Source organism: Eumetopias jubatus, unplaced genomic scaffold (assembly GCF_037043125.1).
Source record: "Eumetopias jubatus isolate StellerSeaLion01/CBP00866 unplaced genomic scaffold, mEumJub1_p1.0 scaffold_2, whole genome shotgun sequence".
In the NCBI taxonomy this organism is placed as follows: domain Eukaryota; kingdom Metazoa; phylum Chordata; class Mammalia; order Carnivora; family Otariidae; genus Eumetopias; species Eumetopias jubatus.
Genome location: NW_028274808.1, coordinates 112314195 through 112335211, shown reverse-complemented (window position 1 = coordinate 112335211; position 21017 = coordinate 112314195). Strand labels below are relative to the sequence as shown.

General features: G+C 41.8%; 1 protein-coding gene across 1 annotated transcript in view; it reads right to left on the bottom strand.

Annotated features, from left to right (window-relative positions):
* The window catches only part of ELOVL6 (ELOVL fatty acid elongase 6), a 138662-nt gene extending 118731 nt beyond the window's left edge, over positions 1–19931 (bottom strand). Inside the window, exon 1 of the mRNA XM_028121304.2 lies at positions 19794–19931. Coding sequence (XP_027977105.1) covers positions 19794–19882 — 89 coding nt within the window. The 5' untranslated portion in view covers positions 19883–19931. The remainder of the gene's footprint in view (positions 1–19793) is intronic.
* Between the last annotated feature and the right edge of the window lie 1086 nt (positions 19932–21017).

Genomic DNA, 21017 nt, shown 5'->3' with positions numbered 1-21017 from the left:
AGTTAATTATGCTGTTAGAGTTTGAAAGCATCTCAACACAATTCCTTGGTTGGCGGGTATATTTTGCATAGCAAACTGATGAGCATTGCCCAAAGAGGACATAATCTGTGGAAGGATATAATCTGAAATGTATTATGCTTTTATTCTACTGGCCAAAGTTAAAAGCATCTTAATAATATTATTCAGTGTTTACTTTTCCTCTTTTAAAGCTACGAACTTTTGGGACGCCTGGGTGGCTCAGCCGGTTAAGCATCTGCCTTTGGCTCAGGTCATGATACCAGAGTCCCGAGATGGAGTCGTGCATCTGGCTCCCTGCTTATCAGGGAGTCTGCTTCTCCCTCTGCTCCTCACCCCGCTTGTGCACGTGCGCGCTCTCTCTCCCCCCCCAAATAAATAAATAAAATCTTAAAAAAAAAAATAAAGCTACCTAGCTTCCTTTTTCCTTCTAAAAATGACAAAAAATAATACACTGATTAAAAAGAATGGCATGTGTTTCCTCAAGCTTTTCACATGTTAACTGGAACATCACAATAAAGAAGCATAATTCTCTCAATTACAATTAGGTGAGGGAAGTATTTAACAACATGGAATAATGTCCATTCTATATTAAGAAAAAAAAGTCAGGTTACAGAAAAATATGGTATGAGCTCTATGATAATATTTTTGTTAAAAAGAAAAACAGAAATGGACAGAAAGAAAGAGTTTTAAAAAGATTTGCACCAAAATGTTAGTGTTTATCTCAAGGTAACATTTATTTTCTTATTCTTGCTTATCTGTGGTTTCTTAAATTTTCTACAATGTTATTTAAAACTTACTTGCTCCAGGCCTATCCACTGAAAGAAGAAACTACAACTGAGTGAAGTTTATTGCTTTTACAAAATATTTCTGTGACAGTACATGTCTTTGATTATCAAAACAAATCCTAATACTCTCTACATAAGTAAAATTGTCAGGAAAAAAATAAAGGTCCTAAGTATATCTCCATAATTCTAGGCCTCTGTGTGCATACAATTAAATTGATAAAGCAAAACAATATATACATCAATTTCAGGAAGGACAGTAGAAACAGTAAACCTTTAAACTCAGCTGAACTCATGAGAAAACAAGTGTTACCGTTCATCTTCACATGAAAAACAATTTAAGCTAACTTCTTTTTTTAAAAAAATTTTTATTTATTTAACAGAGAAAAGAGAGAGAGCACGTGCACAAGCAGGGGGGAGGGGTAGAGGGAGAAGCAGAAGAAGGCTCCCAGTGGAGCAGGGAGCCCAGAGACGTGGGGCTCCATCCCAGGACCCTGGGATTATGACCTGAGCCGAAGGCAGACGCTTAACCAACTGAGCCACCCAGAAGCCCAATTTAAGCTGACTTCTAAAGACAATTGGCGAGCTATTGATGGTCTGGCCCCAGATCAATGAAAACATAATTTATAGGATACTCTGGGAAAGCTACTATATTCCAAATATCCTAGACTTTGCATATAAAAAAAGACAGTCAGAGCTGTTATACTGTAGCTACCTAAGGAAAACAGCTTCAATCTATTACAGCCCATCTACATATGACAAATTATAAATGGAAGAAAGAGCCTATGTATTCTTTCCACTAAGTGAAATTTAATCCTGGAAGGGGCATCCAGTTGCACCACGTTTTGTCATTTTCTGTCCTCCACTGTGGGAAGGGAGGACAAGCACAATTTACCGGCTTCTCAGCCCTGACACCTCGTCCCTCCAACATCCCTGAGAAAAAAAGGGACCTCCGGACACCAACTGCTTTGTGGGGAAGAAATATCCACAGAAAGTAAGTCAGATGATGAACTCTTAGATCTCTAAGGCCACCCATGCGATTCTTTAGCCATGATAGAATTCTCAAAACCATGGTAATCTTTTTTTTTTTTCCCACTTTGTTTCGCGTAGTTTTCCACTGTGAATATTATTTCATCTAGGCAATGCCAGTTCTGAAAAACAGCTGTCTGGTTTGCCTGAATTACTCACATGAAATAACATCCACCATCTGAGCCTAGCCATCAGTTACAGTGCACTGACCACTTCTTACTTGTCACAGCAGAACTAAAGAAGAGATTAGTATCAACATTTGTTCAATTAAAAAAAAAAAAGCCCAATAATTAGTAGAGGTTTACTTTTTAAATCACCACAATGTTCGTATTATACAGCATTAAAATTAAAGCTTATTTTCAAAATAAATGTAAATATTTATCAAGCATGTACAGTATGCAAAAATTTGTCTGAATGTTTAAGTTCACCAAAAGTGTATAATGTGAGGGCCACCTGGGTGGCTCAATCGGTTAAGCGCCTGCCTTGGGCTCAGGTCATGATCCCAGGGTCCTGGGATTGAGCCCCGCATCGGGCTCCCTGCTCAGTGGGGAGTCTGCCTCTCTCTCTACCCTTCCCCCTTGCCTGTACTCTCTGGCTCTGTCAAATAAATAAATAAAAAATCTTTTAAAAAAAAGTGTGTAATGTGAAAAATTTTGTTTTAATGTTTTAAAAAGTCAAATACAGTCATATAGCCCTTACTCTCTCCTGGCAGGAACTGCATCTACATATCCACAGAGATTGTGCTAGTCAGAACATTTTATGCTTAGTAAATTGTAATTTGGATATTAGGCTGATATAAGCACGTTGCTCTAGAATATGAAACTATGTATGCTTTATCTGGGGGTGGTTTTCAAAATTTTTAAAAAATAAATTTCTATAGTAGGAGAAGACTTCCTTAAAAATAAATTACCTGAAAGGAGATAAATATACATTTTCTTCTTAGGTGACAAAAAGAAAGTTACAAATGTTTAGTAGATTAAATTTTTAAATTTACTGCAAGAAAAAATATCTTTTGAGGAAATAACATTCTTAAAAATAATCAAGTCTAATAAACCTGAAACATAGTAAATATCCAATATTTTCCTTAGTACTTAATATTCTTTTTTCCTCCTCTAGGACATTTCTACCTATTGTTGGTTTTTGTTTTTTTTTTCATCCAGAAAGAATACTTAAGTTGTCTATAGCTTAAGAGCAGAACTTTTTCTAAATTTACAGAAATGATAGGACCAAAAGATCATCAGATCATTTACAGAGATCTTTAAAAACTGTATCCCATATGATTTGGAACCATTCTCCTCCAACCTCCCTTTCCTCTCTCCTGTGCCTTCTGTTTGCTGGCTGAGACAATGGAGAGGAAAAGACTAACATGGAATGGCAGCTCTTCCTAAACACTGGTAACATAAAAACAAAACAAAATACTACTTTTCCTGTATTCAAATGGAGATCCCCCATCTTTTTCTAAGAGGAAGTCCAGAAGAAGCAAGAGTTTAAAGCCATGCCCAAGACTGATAGGATCTCTACAAAGCAGTCCTGTAAAAAAGCTCTGTCACCCTCTTCTTAACCTCATCCCTGGGACTTCGCACCAGATAAAGACACGCCAGGTTCTCTGGATCTACACAGCATGGCCTCCGGACTAACCCTTCATTTCAGAGAAAAACAAAATCCTTCCAGCTCCTTCAAAGGAGATACGATCTTTCCAGGCATTCTGCAATTCTGGAAGTATTTGTTAATGATGAATTCCAGGTATGTGTACAGCATCTGTTCCAGATGCCACAAGGTCCCTGAGCCAATTATCCTATTCATTTTTTTCTCTCTAGGGACAGGTTTATGTTTAATCTTTTATCTCTATTAAATTAGATGACTCTTGTCCCTGGGGAAATTTTGCCCTATTAGGTAACATTCCGGAAGCCCATGTATAAAAGTTGTAATGTTAAAGTCAAATTAATGTCTTTTATCTCTGCTCCCCAGCACCCCGCCCCGCTTAAAGATGGACAACCCCTTCCTACTAAAAAATAATCAAACTGTATAATTTACAGTTGGAGAAAGTAGAAGAAATTTATTGTAACATCAATAGTATGGCTCATCTCTACCTTAATCTGAGAAAATTTACTGAAGGAAGATTGTGCAGTTCAATGTCCACAAACTGTGTTTCTGTTTAACTATGTTGCCTTTTTAAGTGTTTATTTAAAAATGCATTAGTTTAAAAAAAGTGTTTGTTACCTGATATCAAATACACCATTGTAAAATGCAACTTTTATTATAAAAACAGTAAATACGTTATAGTTAGTGCAAAAAAAATGGAAAAGTAAGACCACATGCATAATCACACCACCCACACATACTCAGAATATGACAGAAAAAAGATTATAGAAAACTAGAAGAGCAAAAGGAGAAATAACTACCATTTTACCATCTTGATACAACTATCTTTTGCCATTTGGGTATTATTTTCTTCCTGATCTTTGTTCCTTGTGCATACAGGCCTACCCACCCCTCATTGTAGGTAAGTCTTTTGACTTCTTTCTGATTAGATGGTTTGAGTGTCTAGGAAAGAACTAATAATCCCCAACAATAAGCACAGTTCCACTAAAAATTAGTCATGATAAATTAATACCTTTTCCTCTTAAAAATAAAATTAGAAGAAGAGAATACGTATGTTTATTATTGTTTCAATAAGGCACTGGACAGTGTCCCATGATTCACTTAAGGACAATATAAAGTGTACTGGATGATAAATCAGATACATATGAAAGTGAATGAATAGGCTTGAGTATCCATACAAATATGTATTTGTCCATTTAACACACATAGAGTGCAACTAGGTGCCAAATTCTGTGATAGGCACCGATTTCAAAGCTAGAAGAAAAAAATACTCATCGATTGATGAGTCAAGGAGTGCCTGCAAACCACAAAGGAAGACCCAGTGGATTTTGATGGGTGGGGAGGAAAAAGGATTTTTAATTTGCATTTGAATAGAGAGCCTGGGTTGAGGGCTACTTCAATAGATAACACTAGGAAGGTGCTTTGGAGCCAGATTTTAAATGACCTTTCAAACCAACCAAAACAATTTGGACTTGTCATACAGACAGTGGGGAACCACCGGAGGTTTGTAGGGCAGGAGCGACAGGATGGGATCTGTGACTTCGTGCTGAAAGACTAGGGAGACAATAGAGGGAGGAAAGTGAGTGAGGAGACAAAAAGCAAGGTGGGGGCCTTGAAGGAGAACAGTGGCAATGGCCATGAGCCAAAAGAAATGAACTGAGGGCCAGATCACGCAGGACTTATGAATTAGCGGTGAGGAGGAAGGGGAGGGAGACAAGGGTGTCGAAAAAAGTGATATCCTGTCCCGAAGCAGGCAACAAAGGAAGTAGGGCAGATGGGAAGTTCAGTCTGTGAAATCAATGGTCTGAGAAGACAAACCCAAAAAATGTATGATGGAATCAGCATCATACAGAGCAGTACTCGCTAAGGCAAGTCTAACAATTACCTGGGAATACTTTTCACGGCACCTGGGCACCTCCATACTCATACTGACATACTCATTCTGAATCTCTGACAAGAAGCCTGTTCGTGTGTATTCTGAAGAGAAACCACCTCCTCTAAATGAGTCTCGCCAAAATACCTGTTTTAGGTCCTGTTCAAGGACACAGCACGGTTCTTGATTTTTTTTTTTACCCCAAACTACCCTCATCAGTAGAAAAAGAACTCAATAATTACAAAGAACTAGAGAAGAACCAAGTACCAACCAAAATGATGTCACCACATACAGTATCAGCAATCGCAACATACAGGTTCAAAAAAGGATTTCTGCAAATGCGAATGCATGAGCAGTAATTGAAAACCACTATAACTCAAGATAACCCTGGTGGTTCTCTGATAAGAGTCCTTAAAATTTCCAGAATGTCATATGTACAATAGGAGGTTTGTAATGTTCCAAAGGACCACAAGGCTGACCTTCCAGTAGATTAAAATTATAATTCCCTCCTCCCCCACCATTATTCTCTAATGCAGACTTGCTCATTTTAATATATATGTACCAAGCTTTACAAAATTTATTAGCAGTTTCCTAGTCGGTCACATTGAATTGTCCAAACCAAAAGCATGGGGGGGGGTCCTAATTTTTTATTTTTTAGATGTGTCCATGTGGATTACCACTGGGCTGCAAATAATATACGAGAAATGGCTTAGAAAAGAAAGCCTAGAGAGGGCGTAATAGCAATTTTCAAATGCATACACGATGGGCATGTGGAAGTGGGAATGAAATACAGGTAGAGTCCGCACTAGGACTAATGGAGGAATAACGGAGGGACACAACTTTCAGGTCAATATGTAGAACAGCCTTCAACAATCGGAGCCACCCCCAGTGGAAGGCGGCTTCTTAAGAAAGTCCTCAGGTTCTGATAGTAGACGACCAAGTTAAAAAAGAAACTGCTTTATCCTGTTAGGAAAGTAGTCCTAATGAACACAACACACATGGAAATTCTATCTATTATCTTCTCTGAAGTCAAGATAACATAGTTTAAGATACATTGAGATGTTCTGAATTCTTAACGAACAGAAGCCATATAGATTAGTGCCATTGATTCTTTTATTGTGGAATGTGACATGTTTTTTGAAGCCATCGATTGAATAAAAGCATTGATAAAAATGTTTATGGAATTTCAGATTCACTGTGCATTATTCAATAAAGTAGGTAAATCTGTCCGCACATCATTAAATATTTATTTTAACTAGCTAATCCTCATCTTATTTATTCTATCTCTGTTAAGAAATTAATTCAGCTTATAATGAAAAAATTTAAATGTGTCAGGCAGTACATAGATTTTGAAACTTCTTTTAGAAGGATATGAGCAAAAAGTTTGAAGCACACTCCTATAATGTAGAAAATTCCATGAAACTATCTGTGTTTTCTGATTAAGCATCACGATGTCCCTAGACCTCTTACTCATCTCCTACTTTCATGTCAGTACTAAGTGTTATACCCCTTCGTGGGGCCGTTTTTCATGAGTGCAGAATTTCTACACTTCATGAAAATTCCTACCTAAAGGACAATAAGAGAAAGTCCAGCATAACTGCTCTGACAAATAAATGCTTCTCAAATTTGACCTCAGAAAAATTTTTAAAAATGCTTCATTTCCTGGACCTTTGGGTCATTTTCCATGTTACAACTGCTACTGTTAAAACCACAAATTCCAAGTATCTACAACACTAGGTCTGAAAGAAGAATTTCTCTACAGTTGATATGGGCCTAGGGGGACAGTCCACTTACAACTTAAGTATTTATTAGCTTAGAGATTAGATATAAAACACCTCTAATGGCATGGCACACTTCACCTATGCTGCCATCATAAAGAGGGGTGCAAGCTGCCCACTGCCATGCAAACTCCAGGCCTGGATGGGGAGCTGTGGGTTTGTAACCTCAGAAGTTCTCCAGGTGAAATTCGAAACTGGTCCCCTGTGCATGGAGACTGAAGGAAGAGGCCAGACTTGTACGTGGCAGTTTTAATAAGCAAGGGAATTTACATACAGGGTTTGTCTTCAGAGACCACAACACGAGCTGATCTCTACACCTGCCCGCCGGAATCTTAAAGAGTTGCTACAAAGGCCTTCACGGGGCTCAGTCCCGTATATAGTCCAGATGGTCTCTATAACACAGTACTCTCTCAAGGATGCGTCCTTGAAGTGGCTTCTAGTCTGGGAACAATGGGAAGAACATACATCTCAAAACCAAGGGAGGGGATAAGGATCCTCCGAATGCCTAGGTCCAGCTTGAGGGTCAACAGGCAGTCATGTGCTCTCAAGGACCTCCAACAGGAGCTAAGAGAGGAAGGAATAAGCATGTGGACGAAAAGCTCCCCCATCCCCTGGGAACCCCGAATGGACTTCCTTGTCTCAAGAATGAGAAAATTGGGAACCTTAAAGAAAGGACTCCACTTTAGTTTCCCCACTACAAGCTCACCGCGATTCCGGTACATAAGAGAAAACCGATGTGTGATGCTCCCTAAGAAACTAAGAAACCACACAGCCATGCTTCTTTCATTGAAATTAAATATATATATATACATATATATACACACACACATATATATATACATATCTTTGAGCAATGACCAAAGCCTTACTTTGAAGCACAAACTTGGAAGTTCATAACTCCAAAATTTTCAGCCATTATCGTTTCACTTATGGATATAGTGATTTTACCTTTAGTGTATGTAACACAATAGAGACACTATCACACTCTTGCTGAATAAATTATTAAATGAGATAATCTCAGGTGTTTTATAGGAAATAAATTAGTAATCAGCATCTATTCCCAGGAATGCCTCGATTTCACACCATTTGTTACATGTGATGAAAGATAAAGCATAGCTTCTGAAAATGCTCCAAACGTTCATGGTAGAGTTTGGCCCCCACACTCTTTTTTAAACCACATTTACATTAACAATATGTTCTCTTGTTGGGATCTTGCAAATTATAGATTTCTTGACAGCAAAGTCGAATGTCATACTTTTTCTTTTTCTTGTTTTTTCCCCTCAATGCCTATCTGTTGGTCATGGCTCCTGCGTAATGGGCCTTTGTGTCATATTTGGAGAACTGACTGCACAGCCATTTGGGGTTACTTCAGTTCTACAGGAACTTAATTATGATTCCTCCTTTTTCCTTTTGATGCCATAGAATATATGGTACAGACAACAATAAAGGTATAATAAAAATTATATACAGTCCTAGACACTGTTCTAAGGACTTAATGTATAATAAATTGTCTAATTCTCACAACCTGCTAAAGTAGATTCCACTAAAAATTTGCAGGAAGTCCAAGAGACAACTCCCTCTCTCTCCACACTGAAGCCCAGTCTCCAGGCTTTCTCTCCTCTCTCCTTTCCTCCCTGGGGCTGTTGACTTACAGGTTATTCATAAAGAGACAAGCACAGTTGTTTCCCTTAATTCAGAGGGTGATGGAAACTACATTTCTATTTCATATATTAAACTAGTTGCTAGAAGTCACTCTAGAGAAGAAATTATTCACGGCAAAGTTGTCATGCTGGACAAAAGCAAATATCCTTAATATATCCCAAGTGTAAGCAAATAACAGCTAAGTAGGAAAGGTCAGTAGAGAGAACTTAAACAAAAGCAAATGGAAAATAAACCCAAATATATTGTTTGGATCTCAGTAGAAAACAAATAAATATAAATTAAAGCAATGGGAGATCCCATTTTGCATGAACTTATCAAAGATTTTTATTTTTTATTTTTTAAAAGATTTTATTTATTTATTTTGAGAGAGAGAGAAAGAGAGAGAGTGCACAAGCAGGGGGAGCAGCAGAGGCAGAGGGAGAAGCAGACTCCCTGCTGAGCAGGGAGCCTGACACGGGGCCTCCATACCAGGACCCCAGGATCATGATCTGAGCTGAAGGCAGCCGCTTAACCCACTGAGCCACCCAGGCGCCCTATCAAAGTTTTTTAAAATGTGATCATCTTCAGCGCTAAGAAGGATATGAAAACTGTCCTTCCTTGCTGGAGTGCAAATTGGTTCTTCTTTTCTAGACATCAACCAAGCTATAAATATTATAAACCTTAAAAGAGGTAATTCCCCGGCGCGCCTGGGTGGCTCAGTCGTTAAGCATCTGCCTTCGGCTCAGGTCATGATCCCAGGTTCCTGGGATCGAGCCCCGCGTCAGGCTCCGAGCCCTGCGTCAGGCTCCCTGCTCCGCGGAGAGCCTGCTTCTCCCTCTCCCACTCCCCCTGCTTGTGTTCCCTCTCTCGCTGTGTCTCCGTCAGATAAATAAAATCTTAAAAAAAAAAGGAGGTAATTCCCCTGCATGCTATAATTTATATTTATACAAAGGAAATTATCAGATAAGTAAAAAATTAATATACAATGATAATCAGAGGACTAGTTCTAATAGCAAAATCTTAGACACTTAACATGTTCAACAGTAAGGCAATGGTTACCTAAATTAATTTAGGTTCAAAAAATACCAAACAATAAAATATATGGAAAATATACTTCTGGAGAGGTTTTAGTGGTATGTTTATAATGTAAAGAGGGAAATAAGAAACATAAAAGTTGTAATGAGATGATGTATTAAATGTAAGGCGCCGAGTGCAGTCCCCAGCACGTAATAAGGAACTCAATCTGTCAATGGTGTGCACTGAATGATCTAAAGTATATCAAAAACTTGGAAACAAGGCTGAAGGAAATGTGGCAAAAGAACAGCGGATGCCTCTGGATAAGAATTAAAGATGTTTTATTCCCGTATCCTTACACTTTCTAATGCTTTCATGTCTTTGCCTATAATATTTCTTTCTGTAGAACGAGATAAAGAATTTAAAACTCATAAACAGAACAAATAAAAATACACTTTAGTTCTTCACACTGCAGGAACAGACCTCAAAGAATAGGGACATCCTCAACCCACACATCTTTTTTTTTCCCTTCTGTCAACAGTGGGTGACTATTTACCCTAGCTACTAAAACCTGCCTGGAGGTTTACTGGGAGGAAAACCGGGTACAGGCAGTGCCAGGTGGATACAAATTCCTGGGGTTCCAGAACCAGGTTGAACGTATGAGGCTCGTGGAAGAGAAGCAAACAGAAAGCATGCTTTATAAGAAAGGTTCCGAATCTGCATGTCATCGCTTGCGACAAAACTGGAATTGTTTATGAGAGAAGCAACATTAAAGGTGACGTGGTGTTCCCCACTTCTGAAAGTGTTGATAGATGAACACATAATATTCAGGAAATATTTCTTAAAGATTAAGGTGCTTATGTATCTATCTAGTTTAATGTTCACTACAACGTTTATAGGTGTTTTTCGTAGAGATCCTGGCCGGACGTGTTCAGGATCCCTTAGTGAAAATTTCTTAGAAGCACTTGGGAGATCCTTGACTAAAATCACAAGTTCCTTCCGTGTTTACAATGCTGCAATTGTTCGAGTGCATTGTTGATTGAGTATTTATTCCTATTCAAATGAGGGCTCCCTGCTCAGTGGGGAGCCTGCTCCTCCCTCTGCCTCCCCTCCTGCTCATGCTCTCTCTCAAATAAATAAATAAAATCTTAAAAAAAAATAAAAAAGAATGCCTGCAATCAGTAAACAATTATGTACCAACTATTAGTATCATTACTCTAAAATAAAGAAAATCTACCCCACTTTTAAAGATCTTTAAGTCTGCCAAAAAGTCATAAAACTGAGAAGAAACCATAGACATTGATATTTACAGTCCCTTTATTGAGCTTCCTTCCCTTTTATTGTAATGATAACCACTGCTAGTCCAGCTTTTAAATGCTTAACGCACCCAAAGACTTTAAGAGAAATCTCACACATTTAAAAAAAAAAAGTTTCAGGAGTAAACCTTTTCAACTAGCCCCTATTTCTCCACTGAGCCTCCTAAAACAAGATCATAAAATTCTCAACTTCAAAGCATTCAATTCCACTGAACTCACTACACCTGAATGAGTCAATTACCCCAGTTAGAGTGGGCCAAGTATCTTAAAAGCTTTTACATTTTACTAACACCACCTTTCGAATAGAAGGAACAACTGGGCTTACAAGGCAAAAACAAAAACAAAACAAAAAAACTTGAAGGTTTCAGCCAATATTAACTATATTGAAGATTTTTTAAATTTATTAATCATCAGGATAAATCCAAGTACTGATCGGGATAAATCCAATTAATTAAACGTACAATTTTTGTGGTTTTAAAGTATTTATTAAAATCAAATTATTGGGGCACCTGGGTGGCTCAGTTGGTTAAGCGGCTGTCTTCAGCTCAGGTCATGATCTCAGGGTCCTGGGATCAAGTCTCACATAGGGCTCCCTGCTCAGTGGGGAGCCTGCTTCTGCTTCTCCCTCTCCCTCTACCTGCCATTACCCCTGTTTGTGCTCTCTCTGTCAAATAAGAAAAATAAAATAAAATCTTAAAATCAAATTATTTAACCAGTTTTAAAAACCACTGACAAAAGTCAAGGGGCGCCTGGGTGGCTCAGTCAGTTGAGGTGTTGATCTCGGGGTTCTGGGTTGAAGCCCTGCGTTTGGCTCCATGAAAAATTGACAAAAATCAATTAAATTGGGACCTGTTTTGCAGCAAATTTTAGAAGTATATCCAGTTCAGTAAGATGCTCTTTGAATAGCAAGAAATAAAAAACACATGGTCTATAATGGGGTATCGGTTTTCATTTTTTGAAGGTCACTTTAATGTCTTTATGTATACATGTGTACTTTTCTAGGTAAATGCCTGCACCTCTCCTAACAAAAATATATAATAAACATGCATTTCATGGGTTTTTTTCATAATCTTCAAAGAATGATGTATACTATCTATTAAGAGTTAATGAATTCAAAAGTCAATTAAAAAATTCAGCCTCAGAACTCAAACGATCAATTAAAGAAACAAAACCAAACAAAACACTAGCTCCAAGGATGGGTGTTAATAAAGTTAAGGGGTGAACTAAAACATTTGAAATGTATCCTTAAGAAATGGGGTTATACCTATTTCACTGAAAGTATGTGATCATAAACCTAAATAAAAACAGTGAGATCCCCCAGCCCAAAATACATTGTCAATGATATTCCCCTAATCATATTGCAATTAGCTATAAAATTTTTAGAAAGAAAAATACTAAAATATGAAAATGTGGAGAAAATAAATTTTTGTTAAAGATTTTATTTATTTATTTGATACAGAGAGACAGCAAGCACAAGTAGGCAGAGTGGCAGGCAGAGGGAGAGGAGAAGCGAACTCCCCACTGAGCAGGGAGCCCAACGTGGGACTCGATCCCAGGACCCTGGGATCATGATCTGAGTCGAAGGCAGGCACTTAACCGGCTGAGCCACCCAGGTACCCCTGGAGGAAATAAAATTATTAGAAAACTATATGAGTGTCCATCCAGCAAAATTGCTTGTAATCAGCAGGTCTTATCCATCTCAGCAAAGGTAAGTGTAAATCTTTTTCACTTGTACATTTGGCGGGGGGGGGGGGGTGGGGGGGGTGCAGACAGGCTTTAAAGTTAAATTGTAGAAAGTTCACAGAGAATGAACTTTCCTAAAAATATTTGTCATTCCAATATACTAGGATAAAGAACCTTAAGACTAAAAATTTTGAGTGCTCAGTATAGAAACGAATCACAATAAACATGTAAGCTTGAACTTAGATGACCTACCCGACCCAATGCTTTGGAATGGTTTTTGCTCAACAGGCCTAAAAGTACAAATTCATTTTTTACTCTAAAACAATAATTTTTTAAAAGAACTAATCTATGTCTAAAATAAAATGATTGGTAGTTAAATATAATTAGGGATGCTATTTAAGTTCTATGAGTAACTATGCCAAAAGTTACACATTTGTACCTGCCTGTTTACACAATCTGAAAACAGATAAAGTTATGAACTTTAACATTTCAATAAAGCCATGTTATATTTTCAGGGTGCCTGAGTGGCTCAGTCAGTTAAGCATCTGCCTTCGGCTCAGGTCATGATCTCAGGGTCCCGGGATCAAGTGCCACATCCGGCTCCCTGCTTGGTGGGGAGTCTGCTTCTCCTTCTCCCTCTGCTCGTGCTCTCTCTCTCAAATAAATAAATAAAACACCTTTAAAAAAAGCCACATTATATTTTCATTCAGGTTTTCTAGGGTTATCAATAGAAATATCCATCTGTGGTATACATAGGTAACTTCTCTACGTAAATGCCTGTGCTCTTTTAACAAAGATAAGTGGAAAGTAAATGGGAGGAGGAAGACTTGAAGGTAGGGACTAGAAGATAGAACAGGTAGGGGCAAAGAGCTAAGGCCAAGTTTGTGGACTGTTGTCTGGTTCCTATTAAGAAAGGGCAGCCCAGCTCACCTATGTCCATACATGAAAAATTAAGTGGATCATTGAGACGATGTTTACGTAATTCATGTTAGAAAATACTTGGACCCCCCCTCTTCCCCTAAGAGGCCTGAGGTGACCTCTGAAAATGCTTGACCCCGAAACCCCTACAAAATCATGCAAATCAAGAGGTTCAAATCTGCGTGTTCACTTTAAGAACACACGTGAAACTGCCCAGGCCATCAAGGGTATGCATATCCAAAAAGCCACCAAGTATCTGAAGGATGTCACCTTGCAGAAGCAGTGTATGCCATTCTGTTGCTACCATGGTGGAGTTGGTAGGTGTGCCCAGGCCAAACAGTGGGGCTGGACACAGGGCTGGTGGCCCAAGAAGAGTGTTGAATTTTTACTGTACATGCTTAAAAATGCAGAGAGTAATACTCAACTTAAGGGTTTAGATGTAGACTCTCTGGTCATTGAGCACATCTGGGTGAACAAAGTCCCCAAGATGCAGCACAGAATTTACAGGGCTCATGGCTGGATTAACCCATACATGAGCTCTCCTTGCCACACCAAGATGATCCTTACTGAAAAAGAGCTGGTTGTTCCTAAACCACAAAAGGATGTTGCACAGAAGAAGAAGATATCTCAGAAGAAACGGAGGAAACAAAAACTTACGGGCTGGGAGTAAATTCCGCATAGGGTAAATGCAAATAAGAATAAAAAGAGAATGTTGGTTATCTATTATTAAACATATTTCAAGTATCCTCAAAAGAAAAAAAAAAATACTTGGACCTAAAGTATCCAGATCACTGAAGCAAAGATGAATTCTTGAATTAACTGAATAGTGCCACACTACTTCATTTTGCTTTGTTGGCTAAAGACTGACTAGATGGTTATCTTATGCCCTCCTAAGTATTTCTAAGTCTCCATCCCTCACCTCCAACCCCACAGCTTTTCTACCGTCTAACTTGAAAGAATCTTCTTTCAAGAAGAATGCAAAGCAACTCTTAGATCTGGAGTGGGTTCAGACACTGGAGTTAAATGACAATGTGATCCTGATACCTTTAGAATTATCATCATCTAACATTAAAAGCAACAAGAAACAAGCCTTCTTCACAAAATTCAACCTTCAATTTAACAAAAGGCCCTATGTAAAAATTTTATCATCATATACTAACTAATGCAAATATAGGGATGGATAATATGATCATAAAATAATTTCCATTATCCCTGGGAATCCTAAAACACCAAGGACTGCACAAAAACATATCTTTTCTAAAAAGATACATAAAAGTTCAGATCATAGTTACCACACAACATTTCATTTTCTAACACCATAACATAGATCATATTTTTCTTCTCTGCACATTTTCTCAGTCTTCTCATTCTTAACCTAGTGCTATTAGGCCAATAACCCAGTGCTCTTTAAAGTTTATTGAATGACATGCTAAATTCCTCTCACTTAGGACTTTTCAATCCTAAGACTAATATGAACTGTGATTCCCCAAAGTGGCAAGAAACATGAGTATTATGTGGACATAGTATTTTCCTAGATAGCTGACCAAATTTGTAGTGGCACTGATTAAATGAGACTCTGGCCTTTCCTGTTTCATGAGAGCAGACTGCACTTATTCTCCAGCCATTTTTCTTATAAACGAATATAGCAGATTTCAAGGATTTTAGGGATCGATTCAGAACAACTGTCACTACAGGAGAAACAGCTTAATACTCTGCCTGCATTTTAAAAGTTTGACATGCCTTATGATGCTATATTTTAAGTAAAATACTAAGTCAGGCTTATAATGTTCTTAAATACAGAAACTGTACCTCATGTTACTTTCTGAGCCTCACATATAACAATGTACAATTCCTTTTAAATAGTGTTTCTTCTAATTTTTGTCTTAGAACAAATTTGCGGATAAAAAGGTTTTCTTGGGTAGTATTTAATCTTAAAAATTCCTACACTATCTTATAGACCCTAAAATACAGAACACAAAATGTAAACAATAAAAGCCTTATAACCAATAAATACCTCGGTGGGGGGAATGGAGAAAGTCAGAAAAATATACAAAGCATTGAAAGGCTGGATACGTGAAGGATGCCAGAGGGGAACAGGGGAGGGCTTCACGAGGTTCTAGGCAAGCCCTGTGATGACGTCACCTCACAGCCATAATGTTACAGCAGTCAGCACAGGCCTCCTCTTTTCCTATTGGTGAACACCCTGTCAGCCGACATCAGAAGATAATCATCATTGGCCAGACAATTACAACTGGAGCGATTAACTAGCATCCACCGCTGTTAGCACAAACCTGGCAGGCTGCTGAAAGAGAAGGCAGAGCCCAGCTGCCCTTCTCACTCAATGAATTTTATGTCGCCTTGCCTTACCAGTCACTATGTGATTTCGCTTCCTTGCTAGCAGCACTTATAAATTAAGTCAGCTATTAGTGACCATAACAGGTAAAGGTGAGACGTCTCCTTAAGGGACAAAATGCCTTCCTTTTCAATGTAAAATCACAGATAGGGCTTTTCAGTGTAAAATTGGAAGTCAAAAATGCTACTGAGCTAAAAGCACGCATTTTTTTCTACCTCTACCTCGTCTAATAAAGTCCTATTTACCAGATAACATTACCCGAGATATTTTTAACTTGCCGTGTAGTTTCAAGATGAGATCTCAGGAGGATTCTCCAAGAAATATATATATTACTTTGCATTCATTTCAATTGCTGCTCTATTATACATGAAACTATTTGCTAGAAAATTAAAAAGGTCTATGTATCTATCCTGTGTTTAAAACAATGAGTATAGGGTTAATCATTTAAGGCAGTAATAAACCTGATAAACTTGCCACAGTTGAACACTTTAGTGTTTACACAAATACCACTGCAAAATAAGGGGACCATAACATTAATATGTAATAAGGTAATGAATATGGAATATAGGCTATGTCTAATAAACTACCCTTATTTAAGGTTCTCTTAAATAATGCTACAGAGCGCACAGACAGCATACTGACAAAACAGCACTCCTGGCCTTTCTCACAATTCTTCAAAGGACCATGTAGCTCTTTTTTGAGAGAGAAGTTATAATTCTCTAAATTAACAAGCTTTGTTTGAGGCCCTAAGACATTTTTAAGGACAAGTGCAAATGACTGCTCAAAAGACAGAGTAGTTGCTTCACAATATTGTGTTTGTCCTACAGAAGCTATTTCAAACCATTTTGAAAAGGTAAAGCTTTGGTTTCCTAAACTTCCCCTGCCCCCAAGAGGGTTTAAGCCGTGGGTTATGGAGCTCCCTACTCCTGTTAAGAAGGGAAAGAAAAGAGAAAATAGTTTTCTTACGCACCTTGGTAGAGACTTTTTGCTGTTGGGATTTTGGTGGGGAAGGCTTAGAAAATTGGGACCCCAGGATACCGGGAGAGATGCACCCCCTCTAGGTTAGGGGATAAAAAGGAGAAAGCAAGACAATTAAGGTCGGGAAGACCTACAAGGAAAGAGAAACAGCCAGTAGAGCTTTTTGACTGCAAAAGGCAAGCTAAAAAAATAGGGTCAGGAAGGGAAAAATCCCAGTACGTGCCTATGACATAGCATTCAAACTCAGGGGGAGGCCAAATATGTTAAACTTCAGGTATTAACTGGTAGACCTGGCAATAAAATGGGCATCAGTAATCATTTTAACTCACTGGATAAGCATCTTCCCTAGCATCTGCCATGTACAAAGCTCTCTTCAACGTGCTCCGAATGAGACAAGAACCATGCCCTGAAGAGCTGCCGGTCTGGAAGGAAGGAGGCACCGCCGGACACGTAAAAATTCATGCATATAAATAAAAGCCAGGAAAGATGTTGCCAGAAGAACAGTCTCTAAAGAGCTAGATGGAAAACAGTGGTGAGAGCTCAACAGGAGAAAAGAACTTGGCGCATTTTTGCCATTTTCGGTCCTGGTGAGGGCGAGGCCCTGCCTGGCTCATTGTGTACTTGTTGAGTGAATGCATAAAAGAGGCGGGAAACGGTTACCTGGCCTCAGAGAAAAGGCAACCGGTTTAAATAAGAGGCACTATCGACCGCGGCGGGGCAAGGGAAGGCTGGCCGACCGTGAATGGGGGCAGCCACGGCGAGGGGACGCCGGCTCCAGAAAGGCAGGTTCAATAAAGGTGCACCAAGTTGAAGACAAGGGAGACTAGAAAACAGCACACAGCGCTCATGGGGGAAGAAGACAGGCTCGAGTGGTGTGGCAAGAGAACCGGACAAACAGCTGCAGAGAAGATCCGGCCGCTCAGGGGGCCCGCCTCGCAGCTCCTAGCGCCCGCGACCTCGGGCCCCTGCCCCCGCCCCGCCTTCAGCACCACCCTCTAGGCGGGAGGAGGAAGTGCCTCCGGAGAAGGTCCCCAGGCCGCAGGGGCCCGGAGGGGTCGGCCTCCCCAAGCGCCAAAGGCCTTTCCATGTCTGCACTCCTACGGGATCGGGCCTCGAGGTGTACCACCACCTTCCGGACCCACCCTCGGCGCTCGCCGGCCCAGGAGGGGCCCCAGCCCCGCGCCCCAAGTGCCCGCCGCACTTCCAGGGCTTCGGAACGGATCGCGTCCGCCTGCTGGCTTCCGGCTCCGGCCAGACGCGGCCCTCGGGCCCCCTCACGCCCCGCACCCAGTGCAGTCCCCAGTCCAGCCGCAGCGGGTGTGAGTGCGTCGTGCCCTCCGCACCCGCCCCCCACAGGCGTGGCCCAGCCCGCGCGCAGCGCGCCGGGGGCGGGCTCGGCCCGGCTACAGCCGCAAAGCGCCAGCGGGCCTCGGGCGGGCCAGAGGGACGGGAGGAGGCAGGCAACGCGGCCAAGCCTCCCGGGGTCAGTCGCAACTCCTGGGGACCGGAGGAAAGGAAGTTGAACCTCCCTCCAGCAGCTCCGGCCCGCGGCACCCCCTCCTACAGCACCAGCCATCCCCGGCCCCCTGCGCGCCCGCCTCTTTGGTTTCCCATTGATGAGAGGGGGGAGGGAAGGCAGGTCGTGACGGCGCGGGGCACGCGCGCTCGCGCTCGCGCACGCGGCGGCGGGCAGGATCCCTTGGCTCCCGAGAGCCCCTCAGCCCGACCCTCCCATCGAGCACCTAGGAGGCTGCAGGCCACTGCCCAGCTCCGGGGTGCGTTGAGCGTGCACTTTACTGATCGCCAGACGCGAGCTTAAGGAGAGGACCGGCATGTCTGCCACGGCAGCTCGGTCTACAAGGAAGAAGAGAGATGAGCACACCCTCCCCTGTTAAATATTGCAAGGTGACACAGGATCGCCTCCCACACAGGGACTTTTAAAAGGACTGGCGGAGGGAACACACTAAACAAGCAAAACTCTTTCCCTATTAGAAGTTTGTCTGGGGAAGAGCCCCCAAGGACTCTGCGGACCGAGGCATTTTTGATCTGTCTCAACTCCAATCAGCAGCTTCCTACTGAATTAGAACTGAGTGTGTCCAAAAGGCGTTTCCATAAAACAGAAACTTAATAATGGCGTGGCTCCACTCGCTCGGATTCATTCATTTTTATTACTGTTTTCATTGTCCCCTCCCCCTCCGCCCCCGCCTCTTAATGAAACCGGAAAGGGATCCGCGTGGGGAAAGGGGTCCAGGAAAGGAGAAATCCGGCCGGGGAGCAGCAGAGAGTAGGGCAGTGAAGTAGGAGGGCTGCAAGGAGAAAGGAAGGACACGAGGGATGGGGAGAGGGCGAGGACCAGAGAGCGCAGGCGGGAGAGGGTTAAACGGAGCAGAAGCCTGGGTCCTTCCTCCACTGCCTTTCACACTCAGCTTGCGGGAGGCCAAGCGAGAAAACCCAAATCTAGATGAAAATCAGAAGGTAGCCCAGGTAGGGAATCTGGACTGTAGCATCTCTCCCGCCTTCCGTGTCGCGCAGACATCTACTCTATACACTCATGTATGTTCTATGTTATATAATCTGTTAAAGATGTATGTGTAGCCACGGTTCACACAGGGGCACTCACAGACCCACGCGCTTCATGCAGCCCCAGTGGTTCCTGCACCCGGGAGACCCGGGAACTCAGCGACCAGCTCTCTGCTGCCTGCGATTCACCGCTCCATTCACGCCCCAGACAGAAAACACCGACATTAAGGCACAGCGGGAAGACGCGCAGGGCTCCCGGGAAGAGTATCACGCGAAACCATCACCTACCAGTTTTCCTGCATCCACTGGATGGCTTCATTCTCGTTGAACTGCTTTTCGAATTCATATTCTTGTAAAGTCAACACTGACATGTTCATTGGGGCTGATCTTCGGAGTCGCTACGTGTTCTCTATACAAAATAAAATAATCTGTAAAGCGCTTGATTACGAATGCTGTCCTGTTTTCCCCACCCACCCCCCTAGGTCTTCCCCCCGCGGCTGATGTCCGTGGGCCGGCCTCTCCCAGCCTCTCTCAGCTACATCCAGGGTCGAGCATTGCCTGTGCCACGGCTCCCAGGTCCTCGCTTCGGCGCTCTCCTCCTCCCGGCGTCCGCATCCACCGGCGGAGGAAATGAATGCCTTGCGGTCTTAGTGCCCGCATGTTTGTCCATCACCCTTTTTACTTGTCTACAGGGAAATCTCCTCCCCCTCGTGCGATCAGAAAATTAACCCTTTGCGAGAGAGAGAAAGCGAGACCTCTCTCCCTGAGGGGCAGTTTTGCTGAAGCGAAGGTGACTAGGGGAGTGGCGGAAGGGTGACGAGGAGGAGGAAGAGGCCTCGAGGTCATTCAAAATCCCCAATCCCAACCTCGTGGGCAGCCCAGCCTTGCCTTTTGAATGTAGTTTCGGCTTGCCAGGCGCAGACGCGGGGCGCGCGGACCTGCAAGCTTGGCTAGTAGGCGTTTAAGAAAACAGTGAAACCTGCCCGCTCTTTCGCCAGGAGAACTCCAGGCAAATTTGTGCTGAGATCACAGGTAAGAGGAACGCGCTTTCCACCTTCTTGCCCCCGCCATACTCTCGGGGTCCCCCACCCCAGAGCTATGGCTTTGACTCCCGCAAACCTGGGGCCCGGCAGCCCCCAGATCTCCTCAATCACTCGCGGGCTGGGGATGCTGGGGTGAGGAGATGGGAGGTGGAGAGCGACCAGTAGCCGGAAGAGGGAGAGAGGCTGCTAGGTGGAGGGTTTGGGTACGGGGAGAGGTAGAGTTAATGAACTGAGACAAAGTGGGGAAGGAAGTTAGATAGGAGAACTGGACCAGCTGGTCCAATGCAAAAACTTTATTTATATGTAAAATTTCGTTTTATATATTTCACGGGTAGGTGAAAGAGAATCGTGTTGAGGAGAAGGCTAAATGCAATGTTGACCCCTACTGAAACCCCAGTCTCACAGCAGTGTCCTGAACTCAGCTTCTGTTTACACCCCTCCTTATTCTCAGAAGGAAAAGGATTTTCTA